This window comes from Sturnus vulgaris, chromosome 1, assembly GCF_052056855.1.
Source record: "Sturnus vulgaris isolate bStuVul1 chromosome 1, bStuVul1.hap1, whole genome shotgun sequence".
Taxonomy (NCBI): Eukaryota; Metazoa; Chordata; class Aves; order Passeriformes; family Sturnidae; genus Sturnus; species Sturnus vulgaris.
This window is the reverse complement of record NC_142243.1, coordinates 82,841,291-82,867,391: the sequence shown is the minus strand read 5'-3', so window position 1 is coordinate 82,867,391 and position 26,101 is coordinate 82,841,291. Positions and strand designations below refer to the sequence as shown.

Sequence of the window (26,101 nt, the reverse complement as noted above, 5' to 3'; positions counted from 1 at the left end):
ACAAGGTAAAGACTTGTAGGGTTAAAACCCACACTGATAACTAAAAAGATCTGAATTGTCAGGAAGAATTCTGGTAAAATTCAGACTAAAAGAAAGAGAACAGTGGATACCAATAAAACCTATACACTAGAACAAACAGATTATTCTGGTGTTCTATAATCTTTGAGATTTTTCTTTTGTTGAAATGTAAAAACAAAGAAGTAAGATACAAGTTAGGTGTGATTTACTTAATAAGAAAATTACTGGCGTGCTACATATGATATATAAGTCAATCATTGAGTAAATGAATTGTTATGTGCACACTTTCGAAGATGTCATAAACATATGACAGTACCTTTAGGCAAAATGCTATAAAAAATTATGGCAAAACATTTCAAAAAGAGCTTCACACTTCATAAACAACCAAAAGTATCTGTATTGTTTCTGTAAAGATGTAGGGAGGCATAACTGAAGGCAGGCAGAATAAATCTCGGTCATACAACCAGTATCTCAAGCATTATCTTGAAATATGTGGTGCACAGGAAAACCCGTATGTCTGCATAAATTTTTGAAATTGAAATAAAGAGAGATTACAGTGGGAGTAGAGGTATTCACTCACTGTAAATCCTGTTGGAAACTAAGAGAATACCACGGATGACTAAACATGAATGAAAGGAGAGGAGATCCTAAGTGAGAGCTGTAGCTGGTTGTAAGCATAAGTTAATGACTTGGGAAGTTATCAGCATAATGGAAAGTGTTTGGGGTTTTTAAAATAACTTATAAGTAATAATTACATACATCTATTAGAGAATTTTATTTGAAAGTTTAAAATTAAAATTATCAATCTAAACCCCCACACTTTATCATGAAAGAAAAAGATGAAATTGAATAAGGTTGACTATATTAATGAATACTTTTAAGAGTTACAAGAAATCCGGATCTTACAAGCTGACAGAATGCAAATAACTTGAAATTATATGCAGAATAAGTGGGTCTGAATGAATCTCGATTATAAAAATTCCTCAATTACCTAACCTCCTTTTATACAGCTTTCTGAATTTCTAATAAACTACTATCTGCAGTGAATTTTGTAACTACAAAACAGTGTCCAAATATATTTAGTTTTAGTCACTTTTACGCTTAAATTTGCATGTATTATTTATGATAGTTCTATAAAATATGCATTTATTAAATGACAGGCAAGTCAGTTTATCTGTGTGCTTGCTTTGCTCCTGCAGGGTGTAGTTGAGCCAGAAGCTCCATGTGAGGTACCCGTTTGTTCAGCAGCTTCCACTTCAGTGGTGACTTGAGCCTAGCTGGCTTGAAAGGCAGCTAAAGAACTGCATGTACCAATCCATGGAAGGTCACCTTCTAAATATTTCCTTCTATGGATAAATACAGTAATAATTCTGATCACCCACAGAAGTTCTTGGGTGATTTTGAGTTTTACCTGGTTTAGGTGTTTTAACAGAAAAACAAGTGGGAAAAATGAAAATAATTTGAAGTAACTGGTTATTTCCACTAGCTGATGCATACCAAAGTATTGTTTTAACCAGGGAAAAAACACCAAACAAACCAGAATACAACATAAATGAAATGCTTGAAATGCTTGAAGCACATTTTATCTTCCTTTAGTGTATTTTTAAACAAAAGCAAAGCCCCCAATATTGAGTATTTAGCTGGAAGAGGTGATATTCAGAAATCACCATCTAAGAGGATGTGTTGCTGAGTCCTTTTATTCATTAAAAAGATGAGCACTTCTCCAAATATGAGATTCTGCCCACTTTTTGGTTTGAGATTCAGGTTCATAAAGAAAAGCCTGTGTTACAAAATATTCCAGAACAGGCTTCTCTAACAAAAATTACAAAATGAACAGAACTGCTGATGTAGCTGAAATATAAATACTTTTACAGTAATGGGATGGTTTCAATAAAAGATGATGTGGCTTTACAGTTGAAGCAAAACCCTTGATATTTGGAATCACTCTGTGTCTTTGTTCCTTACAAAGCAGAATTCAACACTGTCCTAATTCCCATATATAGGATTCAGATAACATTTATCTCTCAGAAATGTCAATGCAAACATCAATGGCATTTGACTTCTGGATTTTCTTGCAATTAAAATTCTGTGAATGTGGTTTAATGTAAATCATTATTACTAATTATGTAAATTTAATTCTCTAAATTATATAATTATGTAATATTTAATGCAAATTTTCTCTACAAATAATCATAAATATTCTAACAATCTAATCAGGTTGTTTTACCAAACACTAAAGGGATTTTTATTTAAATATTTCTGAGTCCAGTGTATTTTCAGAAATTTTAAAAGTGGTCAATATAATGTAAATAGAAAATACAGTAAAATGTATTTTCTTAGGTTTCAGCTAAATGACTTGGGGCTTTTTAATAGTAAAGCAAGTTACAATAGTCAGCACTGTGTGAATGTTCATAATTGTTTATGATGTGCAAAGAACTCTGCCTGCCTTCTCTGTTCTCCTCAATTTCTAGCACAGTGACCTATATAGATCTGTGCAACCTAATTTTGGGTGTGCAGTTTGATGACATCTTCAAGGGCTTCTTCTGTGTTTCATGATGGTACAATCTAATTCAAACTGGCATCAGAAGACAATAGTGTGTAATTTTACTATTACATTTTAATAATGTCTTTCATATTTTCATCTGTTTAACTCCCTGAACTTTGCTAGTCATTTTATCAAGAAATTTAAACTGATCCTGTTCTCACCACTAAGATTTTGAGAATATACTGATGAATCTGAGAGTAAAGCTTCTTTGATTATTTTTCTCTCTGCAATATTTGCAACACTGTAAAAAGCAGCACTTGCCAAAGGTATCAGCCGAGAATAAATCTGCAAAGAACTGGAGTGATCAATTAGAGTGACCAATTAGAAAAATAAAAATAGTCACAGTCTTAAACCACAGTCTGTGCTGTTTAAAGATTTTGAGCTTACCTATGCATACTAGATCCATAAAACCATACATTCCATAGCAGATTTGAAAAAGGATGTCCTTTCTTTGCCATACTGCATAAGGGCTGAAGGCTGACCATAGAAGCCAAGTCACACTTGCTACTAAGAACAGAGATCCTAGGATTACAGCAACCATCTGCACTTTCTCAACCAGTGTTATAGTAATGCTTTGCCACTAAAAGAGAAACAAAGTTGTATAAGATAAAAATGTTATTGTCCATGGTTGCACATTCAACTCCACCTTTTTTCCTGAAATCAGAAATTATTTTAATATTTACACATATCTTCATAGATATTTACTAATATCCTTAATACTGACATTTATATATCTTTTTCCTATTTCCCTTTTAAAGTGAAGCTAATAGCTGCTTCCCCATTTCCTCGTGTCACTATCAATACAATCTAGCTGTGAACTTCTGAAGAGTTAATAGTTTTACTTCTGTTTTGAATATGTAGGCAAAAAAAATATTAAGTCTTAGGAATAGAACTCAGTCTTTCATTTTGGAGGACAATGAACAGAATAAGAAAGGAAGAAGACTTTTTAAAAATATTTGTTATATTAGTTTGACAGGTTTCCTTTCCATCCCTCCCTCCTGAAGTGTGAAGCCATTTTCCACTTTCAGGCTTCTCATCAAAGAAGTTCCAGACATACCAAGGGAGTTGCCTTTCTCTACATAAACCACTGTTAACAGCACAAAAAGACTCCTGCAGCCTAGTGTCAAAGCAACATGAAAACTCAGGAGGAGCCCTGAATATAGATAGCACAAACATTTCTTTTCAGTGCACCCCAGTTATGTCCATCTTTCCAGGGAAGGCTGTATCTTCCACATGTGAGGTGACTCTGGTTTATGGTGTGACCAGATTTAAATATAAGAGAATGTGTGTACTGACTTCTGTCAAGATAAAGAAATACAATTCTGTTTTAAGAGTCACAAAAACAAAACACAGCATAAGTATCTAATTGTTCGAGATTACCCTTAACATATATGACTTTTCTTGGACACAATTATCTAAATTATTTTGGTAGAGTCCCCACTCCAGCCCCATCACTCCTTCCAGGACTTTGTAGACAGCCATTTTTCCTGTTCCTAATTTTGGATGTACCTTCCTTCTTCTATAGTTTCAATAGGGAAAATGTGAAGAAAGCTATTGTAATAAGGGTTTTCTTACTTCTTTTCCCATCTGGCAAGAATTTTTCCTTTTTCCTATTACTTTACTAAAGCCTTCTGTTTTTTACAGCTATTGGGTATTCACTACCATATAATCATAGGATAAAAAAATAATTCAGGTTTCAAGGGGCTGTGGGAACCCTCTAGTTCAACTTCTTGCTTAAAAAGACAATCAGGGATGAGATCAGAACAGGTTGCTCAGGGATTTATTCTGCAACACCTTGAAAACTTCCAAGTATGGAGGCTGTTCAGTCTCTGTGCAACCTGTTCCATTTCTTGATTGTACTCAGGTTGAAAAAAGTTTTTCTTCAAAAATATACTTTCTTATATTCATTCTGATCCTCTTTTGTCCCACTTACACTCTTCCTCCCATCAAGTACCACCGTGAAGAGCTTGGGTGAGCAATGGGCCCTCTGTCCCCTTCTTTCAGCTTTTCCTATTAACTTTTTTGCTGTAGCCTAATATGCACAATTGGTGCATAATTCCTTCTCTTCTTGCAACCTTCTGAATATAACAGTACAAAAAGATAGATGTATAACAATTTGTAAATTGTCTGTTTTGAATATCCATAGTTGTTTTACCATAAAAATAGTTTTTAGTAAGAATAGCCCCATTCCAAATCCTCAAGTTCCATGAAAAAGCTAGTATGCATTTCATGAGTTCATTATAAAAGGATAGTATTTCATTTTGTTTCTTAAGTATTTTATAAAAGTCAAAGAAGGTCATTAACAAGTGTTGCATGACAGAATGGTATGAGCTTTTCATGACTCAGTATACAGGATTGGAAGTTCAGGACTGAAATTCATTAAACACTCTTTAGACTCCATAGGGTAATGTTAAGCAAAATTATTTTTCATTTCTTAGCTGAAGCTACACAGTGTGACTTGGCAGAAAACTGTCAAAAATGCTGTTGGTTATTTTTGTCTATCTTCTTTCTTTATCAGTGTTAGACAGACCTGTATTAAATTTCTTTGGGATGCCTGAAATCAAAATCCATTTACATGAAGTAAAACTTTAATTGTCACAAAATATTACACTGCCAAATTCACAGAAGCTGGCAATAAATCGAAAAGACTTATATAAATGAAATAAACAGCAGATCTGTCACAGTGCAATTTCAGAAGTTCCTAAACTCACTTCAGTTTATTTTGATTTTTTTTCATTTATTTAAACTTAGATTGCTCATAGTTAGTCTGCAAAGAGAGTGATGAACAAAAGGAAAAGCAATCCAAACATTTGGGATAAATAATGTAGCATGCAGTCTAGATACAAAGCTTATCCCCTATTCTGGTGCTGCCTGAAAACCAGTGTCTCTTCCTCAGTGTCAACCACTCCTACCACCCATTTCGTGAGGACTTTTTGTTGGATTTTCCTAATTCTTTATTTCTAGAAAAACTTGACCTTGAAAAGTTCTAAGAAACATAGATATGATCCTCACCTCTTCCTAGCCTCTTCTAAAGAATATATTCTCATTATTTTGCTCTTCTCCCAATTTATCAAGAATGCAAGCAATTGAATCTCTCAGCCTCAATGAAGTCAGTAATTCCAAAGATTCAGCATATTAGCACACTAGCAAATTACTACAATAACTGAGAAAAAGCACAAGCATTCCAGAGATTGCTGTTCCTAACTCTTCTGCCTTTAAAAATCAAAGAAGAGTTCCAAAAAAAGCCCCCAAACCAACAAATCAAAGACCCCATCAAAATAATAAAAAACCAAGGACCCAAAATAGGGTTGGATATTTTCTTCTATTACCCAACTACTTTAACCTTTGTTGCTTTCACTGTTTTTGTTCTACAGAAGAAATTTTAGTCCTCCACCTTCTTCAGTATGAAGGCCAGCAATAATCAAGAAATACAAACATTTTAGGAAATTTTCCTCCCTATTACTGTAATATGTAAGTTAATTGATGATATTCCATAGCAGATGGGTGAGGAAGGACTGTATGTGTAAGACTGAAGACATTTTAGTGGCCTTGAAAATTTATGTGAAACTGCTAACATGCCTCCTTGTGGTTGGTAGCCTGCCATAGGAATCCAGCACCCTAGGAATGATGGGGTGGGATGGATTGGTGTTCAGCTGTAACACGTGATGAGTTTGGGGACCTCATCTTCTGTCTATGTTGGTCCTTAGTGCTAATGGAAAGAAGACTGTGGATGTTCCTGATGGTTAACTCACCCCAAATGAAATTTCCTCCTCCTTGCCCCTCTCCAATATGTTTTCATTTGTAACAGTCTGAGATTGCCTCTTGGGAAATGGGTGTCTTGATTTTTTTTCCCATAAATTTGACTGAGTTTGGGTACAAATTATAAAAAAGTGAGCAGATGTTGCTGGGATAAATATATTTTTTACATAATGAAGGTGGTATTGTCGTTAAGATGTTATTCACATGTGGATAGGCTTGGAATGTTCAGTCCTTTGTTCAAACATGGCCAGCATTAGTCATTAGACAATGAGATGAACTGCACAGGACTGTATTGTTTGGTTGCTTTGCATTTCATAACAAGGCTTGTGAAGAGGATTTGGAGTTGTGGGCACACCATTTGCTTGTGCCTGACATCTCACTCACAGCATGGCTAGCATGTGTGAGAATACAACTGAAAGAAACCCAGGAAAAGAAAGCTCTTTCTAAGAGTTAGATTCTTCTTACAGCATCAAAAGTCAGTTAAACTTTCTTTGATTTCTCACAGTTATTTTCCTTATTGTATTCACTATTATATTATAATCACTTGACCTTTTAATTTCAAATTAATGGCTTACTTAATGGCTTATGAGGTCACGAAAATAACATAGTAAAAATAATTCAATGATAGTTAACATTGAGAAATTGCATTCAGAATATAACAGATTGAATTATTTAACATTGTAAATGGAATGATCACATTATTAGTGTGTCATGATTTAAATCCATTATTTCCACTAGTGTTTTTCTCATTTTCTTCATATAACTTGCCTCAAAAATCTTAATTGCTCATAATTATAAATAATATTATGACTTTCTAATTTGTTTTTGCTATTTGCTGACTATACATTCCACAATCAGTAACAGTTATTTTAGTTAAGTATTTTTAAGTTAGAAAAGATCTAGACAGGATTTTAGTGTCAGCTTCTGTCAAGTACATGACCCTAAAAAATAAATATTATGAGAAAGATTGTAATTTTTGCTCAATAACTAGAAATGGAAAGAAAATGTGAAATATTTTGTATCTAGATAACTATAATAATACTGTAGATTTCAGATATAATAATTTTTAAAACCTCATTTAAATTTCTATGACATAAAATCCCATTTCATATTACTTCCCATCATATCTGTACTGTTATTATGTACCATACCATCTCAGTTGCCCATGAAAAAAAATGCATTTTATTTTAATTTACAATGATGGCAAAAACTTCCTTTGAAAATGGTGTTTTTAAACAAAATATAATTAATGCTGCTGATTGTAATGAAATACTATCTGCCCTTGAAAACTCTAGACTTCTACTTCTACTGACACTTCTACTGACACTTCATTATGTTTGGTTCTTTTAAACTTTTATTTACCACTAGTCTTCCCCTGATAAATAATTTGGGAGTATACTACATTAATGGTACTCTAAAGTTCAAATTCTGACCCCAGAAACATTGCTCTTCTTTCCTTCTAATGTTTCTGTCAAACAAAAATACAAATATAAGGAAATGTGAAAACTTATATTTGAGATTGAGACTTTCAGAAGTTGAAGGAAACATATTTTTGCTTTGATGGACTAATTGTTAAAGAATAAAGTTAATACAGTTATGTGCATGTCCTTACTCGCATAAAGATGGATAAAATATTCAAAGGTCTGTCATCTTTGAGATAAATCAATATTAACTTGGCTTTGTTTTAATAATGCCTTGTAAAAGTCCATTGATTATTGTATAATATATGGCAGAAAAGTGATCTAAAAAGTACTGAGACTGTGCTTGTACTTAGAATACTTTCCATTAAAAATGTCTGCACAGAAACTATAGGTTTTCCTACATCGTCAATAAAGAACATATGAAATTTCCTAATGGCCAGCCAAATGTGTATCAGCTTCAACTGTACCAATTTATAATCCAACAAAATTCCTTAAGACAAAGAGCTGGTCCCCACTCTGTTCTCTCAGAAACACAGTTTATTATGGGCACTGCTGACTGAAACCTCTCAATTCCTTCACTTGTTCTGGAATGAATATTTTACATAACAGTAACAATAATGCCTGGCTGTGACCTATTGTAACATAACATGATTAACCTGAAGACATACCAGGTATATGTGAGACACATATTGAGAAAGTAAGAAAATTACAGCCTGAAAAATATTCCAGGCTGGAGCTTTTCAGCTCTATTCCCAGCCAATAAGCTGGTCCAGCTCAAGGCTAGGGAGAATTTCTCCCGGGGTGATAATTTGGTCAAAATAAAAAGGAATTAATAACAAGATAAAAACCTGTTGTAGTACGTAACCAGGCCCTAGAAATAAAGTGTCTTCTCTCTAAACCAGACATCTTTTCTCTACTCTTGAAATTGCAAATCATGCTATAAAACCAAATGTATTTCTGAATAAACTGGTCTCTTTCTTCCTGTCATGAAAAACGACCATGTAGCTGTGCGTCTTATTTCCACCGCACTTAAAGGGTTAAAACCCCTTTCCACGACTACAGATATACAACCTCAAAAACCTTTTGTTAGATTGCTCTAATTGCTAGAACCAGTTCTCACAAGGAAAAGTTCTTTCCTACTGTCATTCATTATCCATTATAGGACTTGCAATTTGCGTACATATGTATAAAAGTCATAAAGAAGAAAAAGAACACACGGATTTAAGTCCAACAAGTCACTTTTTAAACAGCTGTTCCTTGCTTTATCTTGTTGGTAGTCTATGTGATTAGATAATTAGGAGTTCTAAAAAGTTTTGCAGTAAGAACATGCTGACTACATGATTCAGTATACAATGATAGTTAACTTACTGATCAGGCTGGACAGAAAATGCGTAGTTTTGAGTACACACACACACACAGAGACATTAGAAATGTCATTTTTAGCTATAGGCTTCTATTTTTATGACTTTTTCTTGATAGAATCAATGTCACAAAAATTGCAGCGCACCATTAATGGCTGCCTATTTTGATACATTATTAACATAGAGTGCCTGGAGTCATAATGCCCATTATCTTTTCATCTGGCAGAGAGCTCATCAATACTGATAGTTTGGGATGTACATAATTTCTCCATCAGCTTGGAAGGCTGCACCAGTATTTTACTTGGGACATTCTGAAAACATAACATTTACTGTGCAGATCCTGTCCATCTGTGCACCACTCAAGCAATTTATTGACAGTTCCTGGAAGTGTTAACTTACTGCATATACACAACTGATTGAACATCTACACTACACTGCGTACGTCTTGGATTTCTGGCTGTCCAGAAGCCTGGACATCCTAGTCAATGTACAAAATCTTCACATTCTATTACGTTCACCTCTCAAAGTCTTACTACTTACTAAGCAGAACAGTTCAACCGTTTATCTTATTTTTTAAATTATATTAGAATTGGGATCTGAGACCACAAGCAGAGCTGTGATGTCAAGCACAATAGTCTTACACTATTCTTTCCCTGAAAAATTATCAATATCTTTTTTTTGCTGATGGCCAATAAATGGAAGGATTTAGGCAAGACTGTGTGACCAGCTGAGGCAGCTGCCCAGGCAGAGCTCCAGTGGGAATACGCTGGTGCCAGGCTGCAGAGTGTGCCCTGCTCTTGTGCCAGTAGGGGCCAGCAGCAGTGACCATCCCTTTGGGAGGTGTGCCTGGGCATGGGAGCTTCTCCGAGTACTGACAGAGCTCCAGGAGCACGCAAGCAGGCCGAGGAATATCAGAGTAAAGAAAGAGTTCAACTGCCTTCCCTGGGACAGACAGAATGCATGTATGCATGTATGCATGTATGGAGAATTCCCTATCCTCTGTCCATCAGAATGCAGTGACCTAAATGACAGGGGGCAATGGTGACAAGTTCCTGCCGAGCATGGCAGGCAAATCTCTGCAACTCCCTCCCTGTAGAATTTTGGTTTTTTTAATCATGGGTCAATTTACATGATATTGAGCCTGCTGGTGACAGACAGGGTGCACCAGTTGCAAAGCAGGAAAAGGATCTTTGCACAGGAGTTGGCAGGGCTCACTGAAGGAGCTTTAAACTAAACTTGAAGGGAAAAGGGATAAAGCCATGCTTGCTAGAGATCAGCCAAGGGGTAGCATACCAGTGTTAGAGGGGCATTGCTACGAAAGTCCTTTGGTCTGCCATCTCAGTAGAGGAGGGCTGAAGATCTGTGTGTCAGCAATGGCATAAGTTATTGATACAGTGGCACAGAAACACCTGAGAATGGTCATGGAAGAATTAGGGCTTCTCTCCCCCAAAAAAGTACTGGGATCAATAGCCCAGCTGAAGTGCATCCACACCAATGTACATGGCATGGGCAACAAACAGGAGGAGCTGGAAGCCATTGCAGCAGGAAAACTGTAGCATCATGGAAACATGGTGGGATGATTTGCACAACGGGGGTGCTGCAATGGATTGCTGCAAAATCTTCAGAAGGGAAAGGCAAGGAAGGAGAGCTGGCAAGGTAGCCCTGAACATTAGGAGTGTTATGATTGTCTAGAACTTAATGATGGTGCCAATAGAGTTGTATGTTTATGGGTAAAGATTCAGGGGAAAGGGTGACAAGGCAGACATCCTGGTAGGAGTTTGTTACAGGCTATCCAAGGAAGATGAAGATACAGATGAAGTATTCTGTAGGAAGCTGGGAGAAGTCTCATGCTTGCTAGCCCTTGTTCTCATGGGGGACTTCAACAAACAAGAACCGATATCTGCTGATATAATACAGCAAAGAGGAGACAGTCTAGGAGGGTTCCTGGAGGAAATGAGAAACATGTACGGTTAAGTAAATTATTCTCAAGCTAACTTTTAACTCCTGTGATATTCTAACTAAGTTTAGCTTAGTGGCTTAGCTCATTGGTATTTTGCACAGTCCCTGGATGTGTATATTTGGTGAAAATTAAATTACCATTCTATGTGAATAAATAGTGTTCCTACTGAAAAGTAGGAACTGTTCAATTTCTGTTGCAGCTGTAATGGAAATATTGAATTTCATTACAACCTACTGTACCTTTGATAGCATTATCTGAAAATTAAATATTAATGACTGGAGGAAATTAAAGCCTGCCATGGTTGTTGCAATCTCTGCAACGTAAAGATGATCTGTGATCTGCAAAATTAAGCTGAAAGCTTAGCTCAGACATAGACTGTCCTGTTACAGTCAGGTCCACATTCCTGGAAGAACACTGAGAGAAAAAACATTCATTATAATTGCACCGAGGAAGTAAACATCAGCAAGATCATAAATGAGTGATATGAAGGAGGTATTAACAATTTTCATGCTCATGAGAGAAGAAGCAATCTTGATTTCATGTGTTTCTTTGTACGATGTGAAACAGAGAGTACTTCAGATTTTAAGGGCAACAAAAAGACTCAAGAAACATATCCTGAATTTGGGTTGTAGCCTTGTCTAACCCTGAAGTAAAATAATATGTATCTTGGACGAAGGTTAGAAGGCAGGATGGTAAGAATACCAAGCTATTATATGCTGGCATGCAATCATGAAGAAGACAATCCTGGGTTCTGGGTTGCATGAAATCTGGCAGAGTCTGCTTTATAAGTCAATTTGAATGTAATTTCTTAGATTAATAAATCAATTAGATTGATTTTGTAGTTAATAAAATTAGCAACAAATTTTCACTTAAAGAGAAGTTAGTCATAATTATAAAATTTTAGACTGTACAAATGAATATGGCTAATAATACACTGCTTGAAAATTTGGCCTATTGGAAGTATTAAGTAATTTATTAATTGTTTTATATATCACACATTATATGATATATAAAACAATAATAATTAGAAGACTGTAAAAAGACATAATACATTTATAAGAATTAGTATAATGTATTCATGTTAAAATTATTCATAATAAATATTTTATCACTAAGTTGTCATTTAAATATATATTAAACAGCAAAATTTTAACAGTCAATTGCATTAGTTTTTTCAGGTACTGCTAAATAATCACAACTGCACACTAATAGGTGCTGTTGTTTTAATCAGTACTAAATTTTTTCTAATAGTTTGGGTAGCCATGGTTTTGATCATTCACTTACTTATAAGATTCTGTTTTTATAAAAACATATAAGTTGTAGTGCTTAATTACAGAGAGTGTCAACTTAGATACAACGTATCATCTAATACTATAACTCTATCTGTAAAAGATATCTGCCTTTATAGTATACACTATACCAGAAACTCTCTATTTCTCTCTAACCAATATCATGAATATGTCTGAAATCCCTTGGCATAATTAAATTAAATTGCAGAAAATGCTTTTGAAAATTTCCAGCCGTCTGATTTGTTACACTGTGCATCAGCAATCCTAGTGCTGCAAGAAGCAATGATTGCAATATCAAAAACTGTAATATCCATTCATATCACTGTGTTTGAAAATTCCCAAACTATAAATTGTTCTTGGCTTAAAGGTCCTTATATGACTTACACATAACCTATGTACCATCTCTTGCACTACAAAGACAGGCATAAAATAAAAATACCATCAGTTTCTCTCAAATACCAAAAGCACCAAAAAGAATGAAAGATAAGTAAATGCTATTCATATGGAAAACACACTTATGGAAGAACCACTTACTGATCTGCAATTGTCACTTTTTAAGTTTATGACCATAAACACAGTCACATTTTGTTGTTTCTAGACAACAGTCTCCTGTTTACATTCACTAATTACATATGATGGAGCTATTTGGCTTATTTTCAGAATAGGAGTTCATAAGATTGTTCTGCCTTACAGTCAGCACTGTTTTTGGATACCTTTCCAATATTAACAGTAACACTTAAGCTCTGATTAAACTAGTTTAGGACACTTAGAAAAACACCTTATTGGTCCTGCAGGATATAAGCCCTGAAACAACTTTCTATCCACTTGAAAAAAATGAAAGAAATTATGAAGAAATTCTTTATTCAGAGGATGGTGAAGCACTGCAACAGGTTGAAGGCCAGGTTAGATGGGGTCCTAAGCAACCTGATCTATGGAGTGGCATCCCTGCCCATGGCAGGGGGGATTGGAACTACAAGGTCTTTAAGATCCCTTCCAACTCAAACCATTCTATGATCATGTGATTCTTTTTCACCTCTCTGAATGGATAGAAAGAGGGAAGTAGATCTTCAATAGGCCCTGGTTCTGCCACTGTAGTCAGACAAAAATTTCTTGATATCTAGACTTTGTGGGCAACTCATCCTTACACAGATGATGTCTAATGAAAAAGCAGGGAAGGTTTCTCCATCTTAGATTGAATTCTCACTTACTCATAAGACTCTGGGAAACATCAAGCCTGTGAACTGAGAAAGTGCAGAGCATCTTAGACTGGTGACTGCAGACAGAGTTAATGGAACATGTCTCAGGGCTGTGAAATAGGTAGTGTAAGATCTTGTGGCTCAAAGCATTCAAAAGGTAAGTGGCTCAGACATCTGGTAAAGAGAGGACCTAATACTCTTCTTCAGGTAAGTTTCCCTAGTCAGGCCTGGCTGACTTAGTAACTTATCCAGAATGCAACTCTGAATTACAGAATACAGAATACTGACTACGAAGAGATGCTGATGGCCACAGACAGTCTGCATAGTTGGACTGATGTCTTCCAGCACATACAGAAGTTTTCTGAACATGCTTTTCCTTTGGTAATGAAAATAAACATGAGATATGCAAACTAACTGTCCCTTTGGGGGCATGCAAATTCGTGCATGAATTTGAGTTTGTAAATAAACGTTAGTTCTCTAAAGTAATTTTCTTTTTCTTATCATAAAACATACTCTACAAAGCTCTCTTCCCCTACAAGAGGGACAACAGGAAAGACAGAGAGGGAGCCTTTATTGGGGATAATTATTTTTACTTTATTGTAATAGGATGAGGTTTAGCAACTTTAAATTAAAAGAGAGTAGGTTTAGTTTAGATATTAGGAAAAAATTCTTTGCAGTGAAAGTGGTGAGACACTGGAACAGGTTGCCCAGAGAAATGGTGATGAAAACAGAGAGAGTGACACTGTGACAAAGACATGGCTTCGTACCCACACTTCTGATACACTAATGCGGGATTGTAGGATATAGCACTGCAGAAATTCCAGATGATTTTTAAGTAAACAGTTTGGAAGCCTGTATCTCTGAACCCAAACAAGGAAGGAAGAATTTTGAAGGTTATCTTGAGGATCTGATGCATGAGAGTTGTACAATGAAGATAAAGACTCACAAGTGTCAAATGTTGACTACCAAGACATCTGAGAGTACTCAAACTACTGAAACTGCTTTCTATTCTAAAACAATCTAGACTAGAAAATGGAAGTCCTTAGCTTTTGTAGGTTTAGTTGCTGGGCTAGGTTCACAGCAATTGTATCAGTGACATCTACAAAAGTAGAAGGGAAAAGCCCAGGGGAAAGACAAGCTTTTAAAATTCCAACAGCCGTAAGCTCCTCCCACTGAATGCAGAATAGATTTTCCACAAACTTCTGAACACAGTCAAATACACGGCATCAATTCTAGGAGGAGAAACTCTGAAGTAGGCACATATCTGTAGATCAACCAGCAATTTCACATATTTTCTAGATTTTTACCAAAGCTATAGAAATGACAGCCAGGCTAAAGTAGAGAATTTTGAAATCCCAGGGGTTATAGGATCATAGAATTTTCAGGTTGCTAAAGATGTCTAAGATCATCAAGTCCAACCATTGACCTAGCATAATTCCATTCAGCACTAAACCATATTCCTAACTGCCACATCCACACGCCTTTTGAATGTTTCCAGACATGGTGATTTCACCTCTTCCCTGGGCAGCCTGTTTCAATGCCTGACCACCCTCACAATGAGGCAATTTTTGCTAATCTCCAATCAAAACCTCCCCAGGCACAACTTGAAGCCATTTCCTCTTGTCCTATTGCTTGCTCTTCACTTGGGAGCAGAGGCCAAAGCCACCTCACTACAACTTCCTTTCAGGTTGTTGTAGAGACTGATGATGCACCCATGAATGCATTTCTAAAAGATGTATTTGAAGGTCCCTCTGTTTATACTGAGTAGTGGAGGATATGAAGATCTTTTCCGTAAGTCTGACAGATATCAGAAAATCATCCATTATTAATCAAATTTCTATTTGGTGCAAGCATCCAGAAGGCAATGAGATAATAGTGCAGTACTCTGTAAATGGTGGGTGGAAGGAAGTGACCCTCTTTAATAAGTCTCAGGAGGATTTAAAGTCAGTTTGTACATTCAAATACCATCAAAGTGTCCTTTTTGGAAGGTGACATCGAATTATTTGAGGTTACAGTGATTCTTGTGATCACTAAAGACAGTGGCTACGTGGAGGAACAGTGCTGCAGGTACAGGAAAAGGCTAAAAGTGTAAGTGTACCATATTCTATTTGTCTTGTGATGTGACTCAGGGAGCTGTTACATCCAGTCCTTCAAGTAAAATTTGTCATATTGCACTCCTCCTATGAAAGAGCTGCCCTGAAGCAGATGTGGACTGTAGTCATTCAAGGAGGAACATACTATGCTGGGAGTAACCACGAGCTTTAGTAGAATGTAAATCACAGATTTCTCAGATAAAGCAATGAGAGATACATAAAGGGTTCCATTAAGATGTAGACTCTCTGTCTCTCTGTTCTTGCCTATGGAGCAGAGGGAGCCTCCTTACCATGAAAGAAGAGAAGACACACTGAAATTTACTCTAATTTTCTTCAGCAATGATTTCCCAGCTGGCAGTTTTATGGAATTTGCTTTTTCCAAAATCCGGGCAGTGCTTGGAAGAATATGCTTCTAGTGTTAGGAGAGTAGTTAAATACACATAAGGCTAGCTAGCATTTCATGTTGATGGCAAGGTTCATGACTTTGTGAAACTAGTAAGGAATTACTTTATTATATCTTTTCGTTGGCCATAAAATATTTAAAAAATGAGCCTTAGCTTAGGAAATAGGCCCCATCCACTAATGTGGTTTGTATGGTATATTCCTGTACTGGGAATATGCTCATCACAGAACTGGCAAAGTTTAATGCTGCCCTGGAGGGAATATGCTGCCAGAAAAACACAAAAATGAGGCACATACATACAAATAGAGTAGAGGGTAAGGAAACAGCATGTGGCCAAGAATGAGAATACTCATTCTCCATGAGTTTCACTGTAACGTAAACAAAAGGAGGAGAAGAAAAATAAATTAAGAAACAAAAGTAAATAAAAAGGGAAGTTGAAATTAATTAAAACAAGAAGCAAAGAACCCCATGGCAAAAGAGTCATGCAAGCAAAATGCACAATAAGGGTGCTCTGACTCAGACAAGTATTTCAAAGAACTGAGGTTGAAGTGTTCCTTCACTGTTGCACTGTAGGTACAAAAGCAGGCAGGGGCTATTCTCTGAGCACACTGCTGAAGCAATAATAAAGAATCTCCAGAGTGAAAGCCAAACATTCAATTTGAATCTACGCACGGGACAAAAAATTTCAAAATACAAGTGCAATAGCTGCAAAAAATGTCTCCCCAATACAGCAAATTGAGAAAGAAGTAAGTTAGCATGACTGCCAGTCATTGGGATGAAGTGCTGAAGACTTCAGTGAGAATGCACCAACATTCAAAACCATGAAATATTAAAAGTAAATTTCAAAATTAATTTAATGAAACTTTCTTTGGCAAATTTCAGTTGTGGATAAAACTACAGGACACTTCAAAGTTAACACAGACTGGTAGAGAAGTCAGGATGTATTGACAGTACGTGGTGCTCAAAGCAGGCTACTTGCACTGCTAAACTGCATAAGGTAAAGAATCACAGACATGGTATGAAAGCAGTACACCATCATGTATTAACAATTTTTCATATTAAGAAATAGAAGAAAACTGCTGAAACAACCACTTCTTTGTTTCAGTATTTTTCCACTAATCTCTGTTAATAGGAATTAAAAACTTGAATAATCAGGATTTTTGACAAAAAGACAAACATTTGTATTGTGAAAACTCAGAAATCTTTCATCCCTAAACAAATTTCTAGCAGACCAAGCCTTTGGGAAAACACACAATGACAAAAAACCAGTAACACAAAGGTTCCTGAACAAAGGTCTGACACTATATCTTAAGCCTTGCATTGTTATTCTTAGCATTTCAAATGGCAGCACATATGTATATGTAGCAATCTTGATTCCTATTCACACCCTTTTCTACTTTTGGATTTTTTATAATGAAGTCTGTTCCAAATGTGTAATTTATGCTTATATTTCCAACAATAATTGTAATTTGATATATTTCCTCTAAAAAATAGGCTGGCACTGTATCTTATGGATGTCATTCTGCCCCATAAAAATTTAATATACCGAGATTATGCCACTCTTTAAAACTATACTATATGTCTTATCACTAGATCAGGATGACACTTGTAATTAAAAAATAATTTCCAAGTATCATTCACAGTTTACATTGCACTGTTTTTTCACACTATTCTAGCAGTCAAATTGCCTTGAGCACAATCCACACATCTCACAAAATAAAAACAGAAAGCTATTTATTTTTTAAGAAGCTACAGAAAATAAGAGTAACAAATGAGGGGCACACACCCACATACTTTTAATACTATTCCTTTTTTCAAGTATGCTCTGTTTATTAAGTTTTTTATTCTATTTGATTACCTTAGGATATACTCAGAAGTCTGACAGAACTGCTAAACTCTTTGACTTTCTCTGTAAACCCCCATATTCCTTCCTGATGGCTTCAGCTCCCCTTTGATGTCTGCTCTGACTTCTTAAGATGAATTTAATTTCTTCTCATAACTTACAAATATGCTTCAGTATTTGTAGTCAATATCTAGTCTTTTGTTATTAGTTCTTCTCTATCCCTACCCAGTTCTCACTGTGATGATAGTTTGTTCACCTACTATTCTTCATTATTTCATGACTTTCAGATTATTGGTATTTATGATACTCTTCCATCCCTTCTTCTCTCCCACCTGTCATTATTTATCAATTTTATCAATTTTTCGAAAGTTTCTAAAGCTTTGTTCCTCCCTTCCATTGTAATGTTCACTTTACACTCCTTCAGCTCTGTATGCTAACAGACAAATATTCAGCTCCTACCATGCTAGCAGTGCATCAGCAGCCTGCCCACTTGCTCTGTGAAAATGTGCTCTCTCATCTGAATGCCCAACCTAATGTTTTTCTCAAGCTAAACTGACTTTTGCCTCCACACCATTTTGCTGCCTTTATTTGCCAATTCTGTACTCCTTTTATTTCCAAGTCCCTCTATGCATTAATTACAAGAAAACAAAGAAAATACAAGATGAAATTTATTACCCCATCAGAATTTTCTCTTTGATTTTCCATTTTCTTCATTTCTGTTTTTCAAGTTGGTGGTGAAATTTGTACTATCCTCTCTTTTATATTCTCTATACTCTGCACCACTGACACTTGCTTACCCAATTCTCTTTTTCAGTCTCTTATTTGCACTCAGATCTTTAACAGAAAATAGACAGAAAATGTATTTTGGCTTTCCCACCACAGAAAAAAACCCTCAATTGCCCTCTCCAACAGCTCTGTTATCCTTTTGTTTCTAAACTCATTAAGCATGCTACTAAGAACTGATCATAATCACCATCTACCCAGTGCAGTCACTGAGATGACTGTGAGTGTATCAGATTAAAACGTTTATCTGGTCTAGTAAATTCTCCCTAGAAATGGCCAAAAGCAGATGCTGATGGGAAAAAAAAAATAAAAGAGCATGAGATGTACAGCTACTAAATCTATGCTGATGACTGACATCCTGACATCTAGTTTTCTGTTTCAGACTTCTTTGTCCTGTCAAAACTAAAGCATTAGTCTGCTTCTACCACTTTTTGTACAGATTTTACCATTCAGTTAGGTTCATTAAAATCTCTAGGATTTTCATGTCCCAGCCTTCCTCAAGCTCTTGGAATGATCTTAAATTTATCAGGAATTATCTTAAATTTAAATATATTTTTGGATACTCCTATTCTCAATATTTCTAAAACTTGCATGTTCTTTTTATGTAGCATTCATATATAAAAAATTAATTTCTCATCATCGCTTTTGTCTTATGTCTCAATTACTGCAACACATCTTTTAAACTAATGACAAAAGTAATTTTCTCAGCAAGTACAAAACTGCTTTTGTACAATTCCTCTTATTCCATTACTTTGACCATATTACTGGCCTTCTTTCTCCACTATGATGGACTCTCTTCTCCATCACATGAAATTAAAAAGACTTGATTTGATTTTTTAAGTCCTTCCAGGCATTTATTGACGTATTAATTACCTTCTAATGACTACTCAGGCATTGAATCTCATTAATTCAGTTCTTGATACCTATCTCAGCAAACTATTTTATTTTCCAACAGCCCTTGCACAGTGCTTTTGTATTCAAAGGGTGCCTGCGAAGTTTCATTATTTTCTTTTCAAGAGGTCTCTTAAAGCACATCCCATTTGAGAAGCCAAAAACCGAATTATAGTTAGAAATGACTAGTGTACGAGGGGTCTCGGTACCAGGGCCAGTGTACCACAGATTTGTCCCTAATCTCTTGTTCAAATTTCTTTGTAAATTGTCCAATATTGGAAAAATCCTCATTTTTCTTTTTTGTCCACTGACATATGGAATAGTACAATGTATCCTTCTGGATCTTCAGTACAGGAAGAGACATTAACAGATTGTTCTTAGTACATTGTGCAATTTAGAATACATAATTGAAGATTTCAGCCTTTTCCGTTTCCCCTTCTTAGTTATGCCTAGAAGAATTTAATGCTGTCATCCAGCTGAGCATAGTCATTAGCAAAAACTTTTACTAAACATTTACTACACAATTTTTTCCTGACACTGGCCTTTACACCGAAGTACCTGAAGAATTTGACTTTTTCACTTTTTGATGTAACATACATTCACATACCTGCAGTCTGTTCGAGTTTTGCTCATGCTTACCTAGTTGATGCCAATGAGCTCTCTCAAATGAGTGAGGATTACACATTAACAAAATTTAGTGTAAAAAAAGTGAAACCTTACCTTTTGAAAAGTAGCACCTTAAATTTTTTTTCTATTTTAAGAAATCAGACCTTACAAGTAAGCATTTACTTCTTAAAATAAATTTTGCAATTTTTCTGATATCAGAAAAGGTGTTGAATTAGCATACAATTAAGTTTTAAATTAGCACATCCATAGACTTTTGGAATAAGTCCATTCCACCAAAGTACCAGAATATAATGTTTTAATGAACAGGATTTATTAAATATCTAATAACATTATTTTATGACAGACTACACTAACAGTCTAGAAAAAGCTACTCTCTAAATATCTTTACTGCTCACTTATAGAAGTGACAGGTTTTAGCACCAAAGTATATATTCTTAACCTTTGCATGATTCTAAACATTATTTCTGAATCTACAAGAGCATTGACATTCTTCAATACACATTCCTACTTAAGTGCAAGTCTAGTGAACTAATCTCCTAACAGCTTAAAAATTAGATAGCACCAATAAAAATATAACGATGTGTTTATATTTCTTTTAGGAATGTATTTCCTTTAGGAAGGAAATCTGTACAAATTATAATCTTAACAAACGAATAGAAAATATTTCTTTTTTCACTTTCTTTCTTTTTGTTAATCTCAAATATAATTCGAAATTAGTTTAATTTCCAAGTCATATATTTGAAGTTTCTCTCTCCTTTTTAAGTATTTTCAAAAAAACCTTCCAAAACTCCCTGACTAAAGCAGTATTTGTTCCAGCTCCCCTCATTATAGTTTGAAGGGCAGTAAGGGAATTTTCTAGTTATTAACATAGTCCTGCCTATTATTGGATCGAATTCCACCCTGACAATGGAGCAAGTCCAGCAACATGAACATGTGTTTTCATTAATGGACTACTGCAAGGTTAAATATGTCTTCCTGATATGATTCTAAGAAGGAGACTGAAAAATTCCAAATCTCTGTTATACTTCATATCAAATGTCATCAACCTGTTTGTGTGCTCATCTTCCACTGTTAGCCCATGGGTTAATTTGGGAGTTTTTTTATGGTTTAAGGTTTATTCCTATAATAAAATCTATGTGTTTCCGGGATTAGATTCTTAAAAGTGAATTATGTAGTAGCTGCTGAATTTGGAACTGGAACACTGACACTGGAAGAATTTCTGTCAGAATAGAAATATTCTATTTCTTGAATGTACTGCCCCAGAAGAGGCACCCCTTGGAGATGACTTTGCCTTCCATGAAGCAACAGAAACCACAGAACATCTTAGATATTAAATGGAATATTCACATCTATTCCAATGTTCTGAACGAAAACATAGAAAAATCTCTTCTTTCTGAAGTCTCTACACATTGTTACATTCCTTAAATACATGAGGTGAAAGCAAACCTGAAGAGCTGTTGTAAATCTGCATAGACCTGAGAGTAAATAGACCAGGTTTGCATAGACCTGGTGTAAATCTGGGTTCACCTGAAAAAAAGCTATTTTTGTTAATAGCACCAGTTTTCTCTCCTATGACAGGGCCTACAAAGTTCTAATAAGTAAAAGGCTGACAAATAGAGACAATTCTGGGAAGATGGACTGAGGCAGACTACTGGTTGTTGAGTAGTAAACTACTCTTGTCTAAATATTGTATCTAATTTATTCAAGAAGTCCTGCTTTTTTGGGAACTTTAAAGTAAGTTCACTGCTTCAGTTGATTATGTTTTAAATTCCTTCTGTATTGAAATGGTCTCACCCTTAGCTTTTTGCCAAAACTAACCAAAAAGTTACCTTAAAACGAGCTTTTGTGTGGTGTAGAAAATGACTCAGAACCTGTCCAAAAGTTTAAGCCAAGACAGCTGCTAAAAACAGCCAATGCTAGTACAGTCAAGAATATGGGGGAGGGAGTTAGAGCATTTTAAAACCAATTCCCCTTATAAAATTACATAGATGACTGCAATTTGAGACTTCCTTTTAGATTCTGTTACTATAAGAGGAATATTCTGTGTAGGAGACTGAGAAAGGTACTACTGTGTTCCCTCAAAGAGATGGGTGATCTTTTTGGTGTCAGGAATTTGACCTTAGAATTGTATGTCTAACTTATTATTTGAGTTGCAACTCATGAAATCTTTCTGTACGCTATTTTGTCAAGAAAGAAAGGACAGACTTGCCTAAAAAATGAAAGACAGGGTTAAGAATAAATCAAGTATTAAGCTATTGAACAAGAAACATGAATCTGGTTTCTTTCCCTCCTCCCCCCAACAAATAAAAAAAGAAAAATAAGGTGACAACTAGTGCAATGAATGACATTTAACTTTTGTCTCTTCAGTTTCTTTCTACTTCCCTTGAAAGCTTTGCCAAACTTTGCTGACTACCGTCTCATCTACTGACTCTTCTTTGCTTCTCTTTTCCACAGAAACTGAATAGTCGTTCTTCAGACTTGGGTTTGATTCTGCTGTTCACAGATAGGTATCTAATGACTTTTCAGATGTCATTTAATATCCACTTGGCCTCCATCTTCATAAGTTCTGTCATATCTGCTATTCTGTGTACACATTTTGGCTATCTTAGGACATCTCAAATAGTACTAGATGCCTCTTTGCAGGCAACTGTGTCATATCTTTGGTGTCTAACAACGATTTTCAGATACTATAATTGTAAACTATTGCTATTGTAATCTTTGCTAGGAAAAGGATGAGATTCTGTGGATATGCAAGAAATAAAGACTTTTTAAAAGGATAAAAAAAGCCAAAAGGATTAAACCACGTGCCAAATTCTGTCTGTGTAGAAACAGAATCTACCACCTTAATTTTCTGAGGTGTTTTACAAATTCTTTACTTTTTTACATCATAAAGATTCTATCCAGGAAAATTTACCACAACCTTTCCTTTGAGGATTTATAAAGGAAAAAAATTGAAGTCCACTGGCTCTGAAAGTACTTGCCCCTAATCTGAACGGCTGTAAGCAAATACTCCAGGTATTTTGTATCTAAGGAATGCCTATCACGTTTACACAACTGCCATTACCATCCAACCATGTCTTTTCTATAAAACTTCAATCAAACACAGGCACAGAAAAATGACCCAAGTGCTCTGGCCTTTGAGAGCTCCATCATCTCTGAGCTCTTAGGATCAAAACTAAAAAAAGATACAATTATCTTACTAAATGTGTTCCTCAGATGTCATAAAATACAATTTTCAAGATGGAATTTAAAGCCTCTAAAGAATTCTAATATGCAGAGTGATATTAAGGCTTCCCTAAGAGATCTGCTGGAGCATTGAGTTTCTCCCCCTGCCTCTTCCTGAACATGCTACCACTACAATGCTCTAACTTCATGTTCTGATGCTGTTGAAACAGAGGTGTGGAAAATGTTACTGCACACTTCAGCTTCTTGAAACATCTACTGGTGGATAGAACTTTAAGAGTGTTCTACTGCTCTGAATTGTGCCAAGACTGAAAAGTCACCCCCTTTTTACATTTTTACAGTAGTTGAATACACGGACAACAGAAGCTTTCTTTTGCCTGTCCCCTCTGGACCCCAAGAACAAAATTAACCCCTTGAAGAAAGAACAAAATCAACCTTTGAGTGAGTCTTCAACAAAAAATAAAGACATGTAAAGTTTAGAAAGTGAATCTGGGAGATTCCAGTTTACTGTCACGTCTCAGCATGATTTAACTACTTACAGAATTTACCAACCTCTAAAGACCATTTCTACAGCAAGCCAAAAACTAGGAGAACATAACAGAACCAAATCACTACACATTTTAATATATAACTGGTCTTAAAAACCAATTTCAAGTGGGTGCTACCTGGTGAGGTATATAGGATCTTCTGCTGTATTTTCCAAAAACCTTGGAAGTAGAAGTAAGAATAATTTTGTTTTTAAAAAAATGACTGAAAATACATAGTTTTTTTTAAAAAGAACAAATTACCTGACAAGGCTTTTTCATTTTAATGGCTATAACATGGTATCTGTAACAGCAGAGTTCACAGGTCCATGACCCTCTTTCACTTATCCACTTTAAAAGGCAAAGCTGATGCGTGTATCGTACTGAGCCATCGCAGCGGCAAGGGTTTAACAATTCACCCTGGAAAGGCAATACAGAAACATCAACTTTAAAGGAACCTTTCACATATATGTACACTCAACACCAAAATATTAAGGGGTCTGTTACAACGACCCAATTTCACTATGTGGAAAAGCAGGTATTTTTGGCTATGAAATACTCAAAAATGTAACTGTCTTAAAAATACCTAGCTGCTTCTACTGAGAAAAGGCAGAAAGCTGTGTACACATGTTCACATACCTGTGTAAAACAACTGAAATATTACCATGCGTTAAACAACGGTACTATTAGCCCTTTCAAATACGTCAAAAGCTACCAGAAGTGGTTGGATACATTTCTCCAGTAGCTGTTCGAAGTCATCACTCAGAAAAAAAAGTGTGACGTCACGACTCCAAGAGAACCTTGCTCTTGGAGCACAGCTCTCTGCTGTCCAGGTAGCCAGGACCTTAAATAATGTAACTAAACATTTCCCCCAGTAGTTTCTGTATTATATAAATTGGTTATTCTCTTCTTTCCAACTCCAAGACAAGCTACAAAATGCTAGTTACAGATCTATTGCTGATATTATGCCCAGTAACGTCACGACAGAGATGATACTTGGAGGTCTTCTCAGCATTACCTGTAAGCTAACACTCATTTTAAAGTCCAACAGAAACCTGAGAAATTCGCACTGTGTAGAGTACCTCAGAGGTGAACCAGGGACCGCGAGCGCCAGAGGACACCCAGCGTGCAAGCCAGACACGGCAAAATCCCTGAATTCTCCCAGAGCTCTGCGCCAGCTCAGGTTCGCCCCAGGCGTTCCCCACAACGAGCCGGCACGGCGGCAGCCGGGGAGGGAGATTCCCGCCGGGGAGCGACGCCGAGATCAGCACCATGGACAGGGCTCGGCCCCGGCGCGGGGGTGCGAAGGTGCGCGGAGTGCCTGCCGCCCGCCCCCGGCGCCTCTCCTCACCTGCTCGGGGCCCTGGAAGCAGATCTTGCAGATGGGGCCGGCCCCGCCGCCGTGGCCGCCGCTGCCGCTCTCGCTGCTGCTGCACACCGAGCGCGTCTCGGGCTTGTCGCCGCCGGCGGCCCCGCTCTCCGAGCCGCCGCTCCGGCCCTCGCCCTCCTCGGGGCTGTCCCCGCTCGCCTCCCCCGCTCCGGCCGGCAGCTCCAGCGGGGCGGCGGCGGCTCTCGGCGGCTCCCCAGCAGGCAGCACGACGCTCGCCGAGGCGCAGCTCATGCCCCGGGGCACCCGCTCCCCCGGGGCGGGGACGGCCCGAAGCGGCGGATGGCGGCGGGCAGGGGGCGGCGGGGGCGGCTCCGGGCTGCCGGCGGCCGCGAAGGTGACCCGGCGCGGCCGCTCCCTCACGGCCCGGCGCTGTGCGAGGAGCGGCGCGCGGGGCCGCGGGCGGCGGGGCGGGGCGGGGCGGGCGGCACGCGCGGGGCGACGGAGGGAGGGACGGAGAGAGGGAAAGAGGGAGAGAGGGAGAGAGAGGGAGGCGCGGGTCCGGCACCGGGCACCGCCACCGCCGCCCCCGCGCCGCTCCGGGAAAGCCGCCGCCCCCGCCAGGGCCCCGGCGCCTGCCCAGCCGGGCGAAACCCCTGCCCCTTTCTGGGACAAAAATCCCTGCCCGCTCTCCCGCCCGCTGCCCGGCGTTCCTGCCCTCCCTCAGCACCGTCTTCCCCGCACCCCGGCGGCCGCAGCCCCTGCCCTGCCCCCGAGCACTGCCTTTCCTTCCCTCGGGGCCACCTCCTGGCCCTGCTCCCGGCGCCCAGTGCTCAGGGGGCTCCTTAACCACGGGGTGCGGCCCTTCAGGGGACACC

The 26,101-nt window shown here is 37.4% G+C and overlaps 1 protein-coding gene across 1 annotated transcript in view; it reads right to left on the bottom strand.

Moving 5' to 3' along the window:
* MARCHF11 (membrane associated ring-CH-type finger 11) overlaps window positions 1–25,517 on the bottom strand; it is a 30,235-nt gene extending 4,718 nt beyond the window's left edge. Inside the window, exons 1-3 of the mRNA XM_014893082.2 lie at window positions 25,248–25,517; window positions 24,161–24,316; window positions 2,951–3,143 (exon numbers count right to left, since the gene is read on the bottom strand). Coding sequence (XP_014748568.2) covers window positions 2,951–3,143; window positions 24,161–24,316; window positions 25,248–25,517 — 619 coding nt within the window. The remainder of the gene's footprint in view (window positions 1–2,950; window positions 3,144–24,160; window positions 24,317–25,247) is intronic.
* Between the last annotated feature and the right edge of the window lie 584 nt (window positions 25,518–26,101).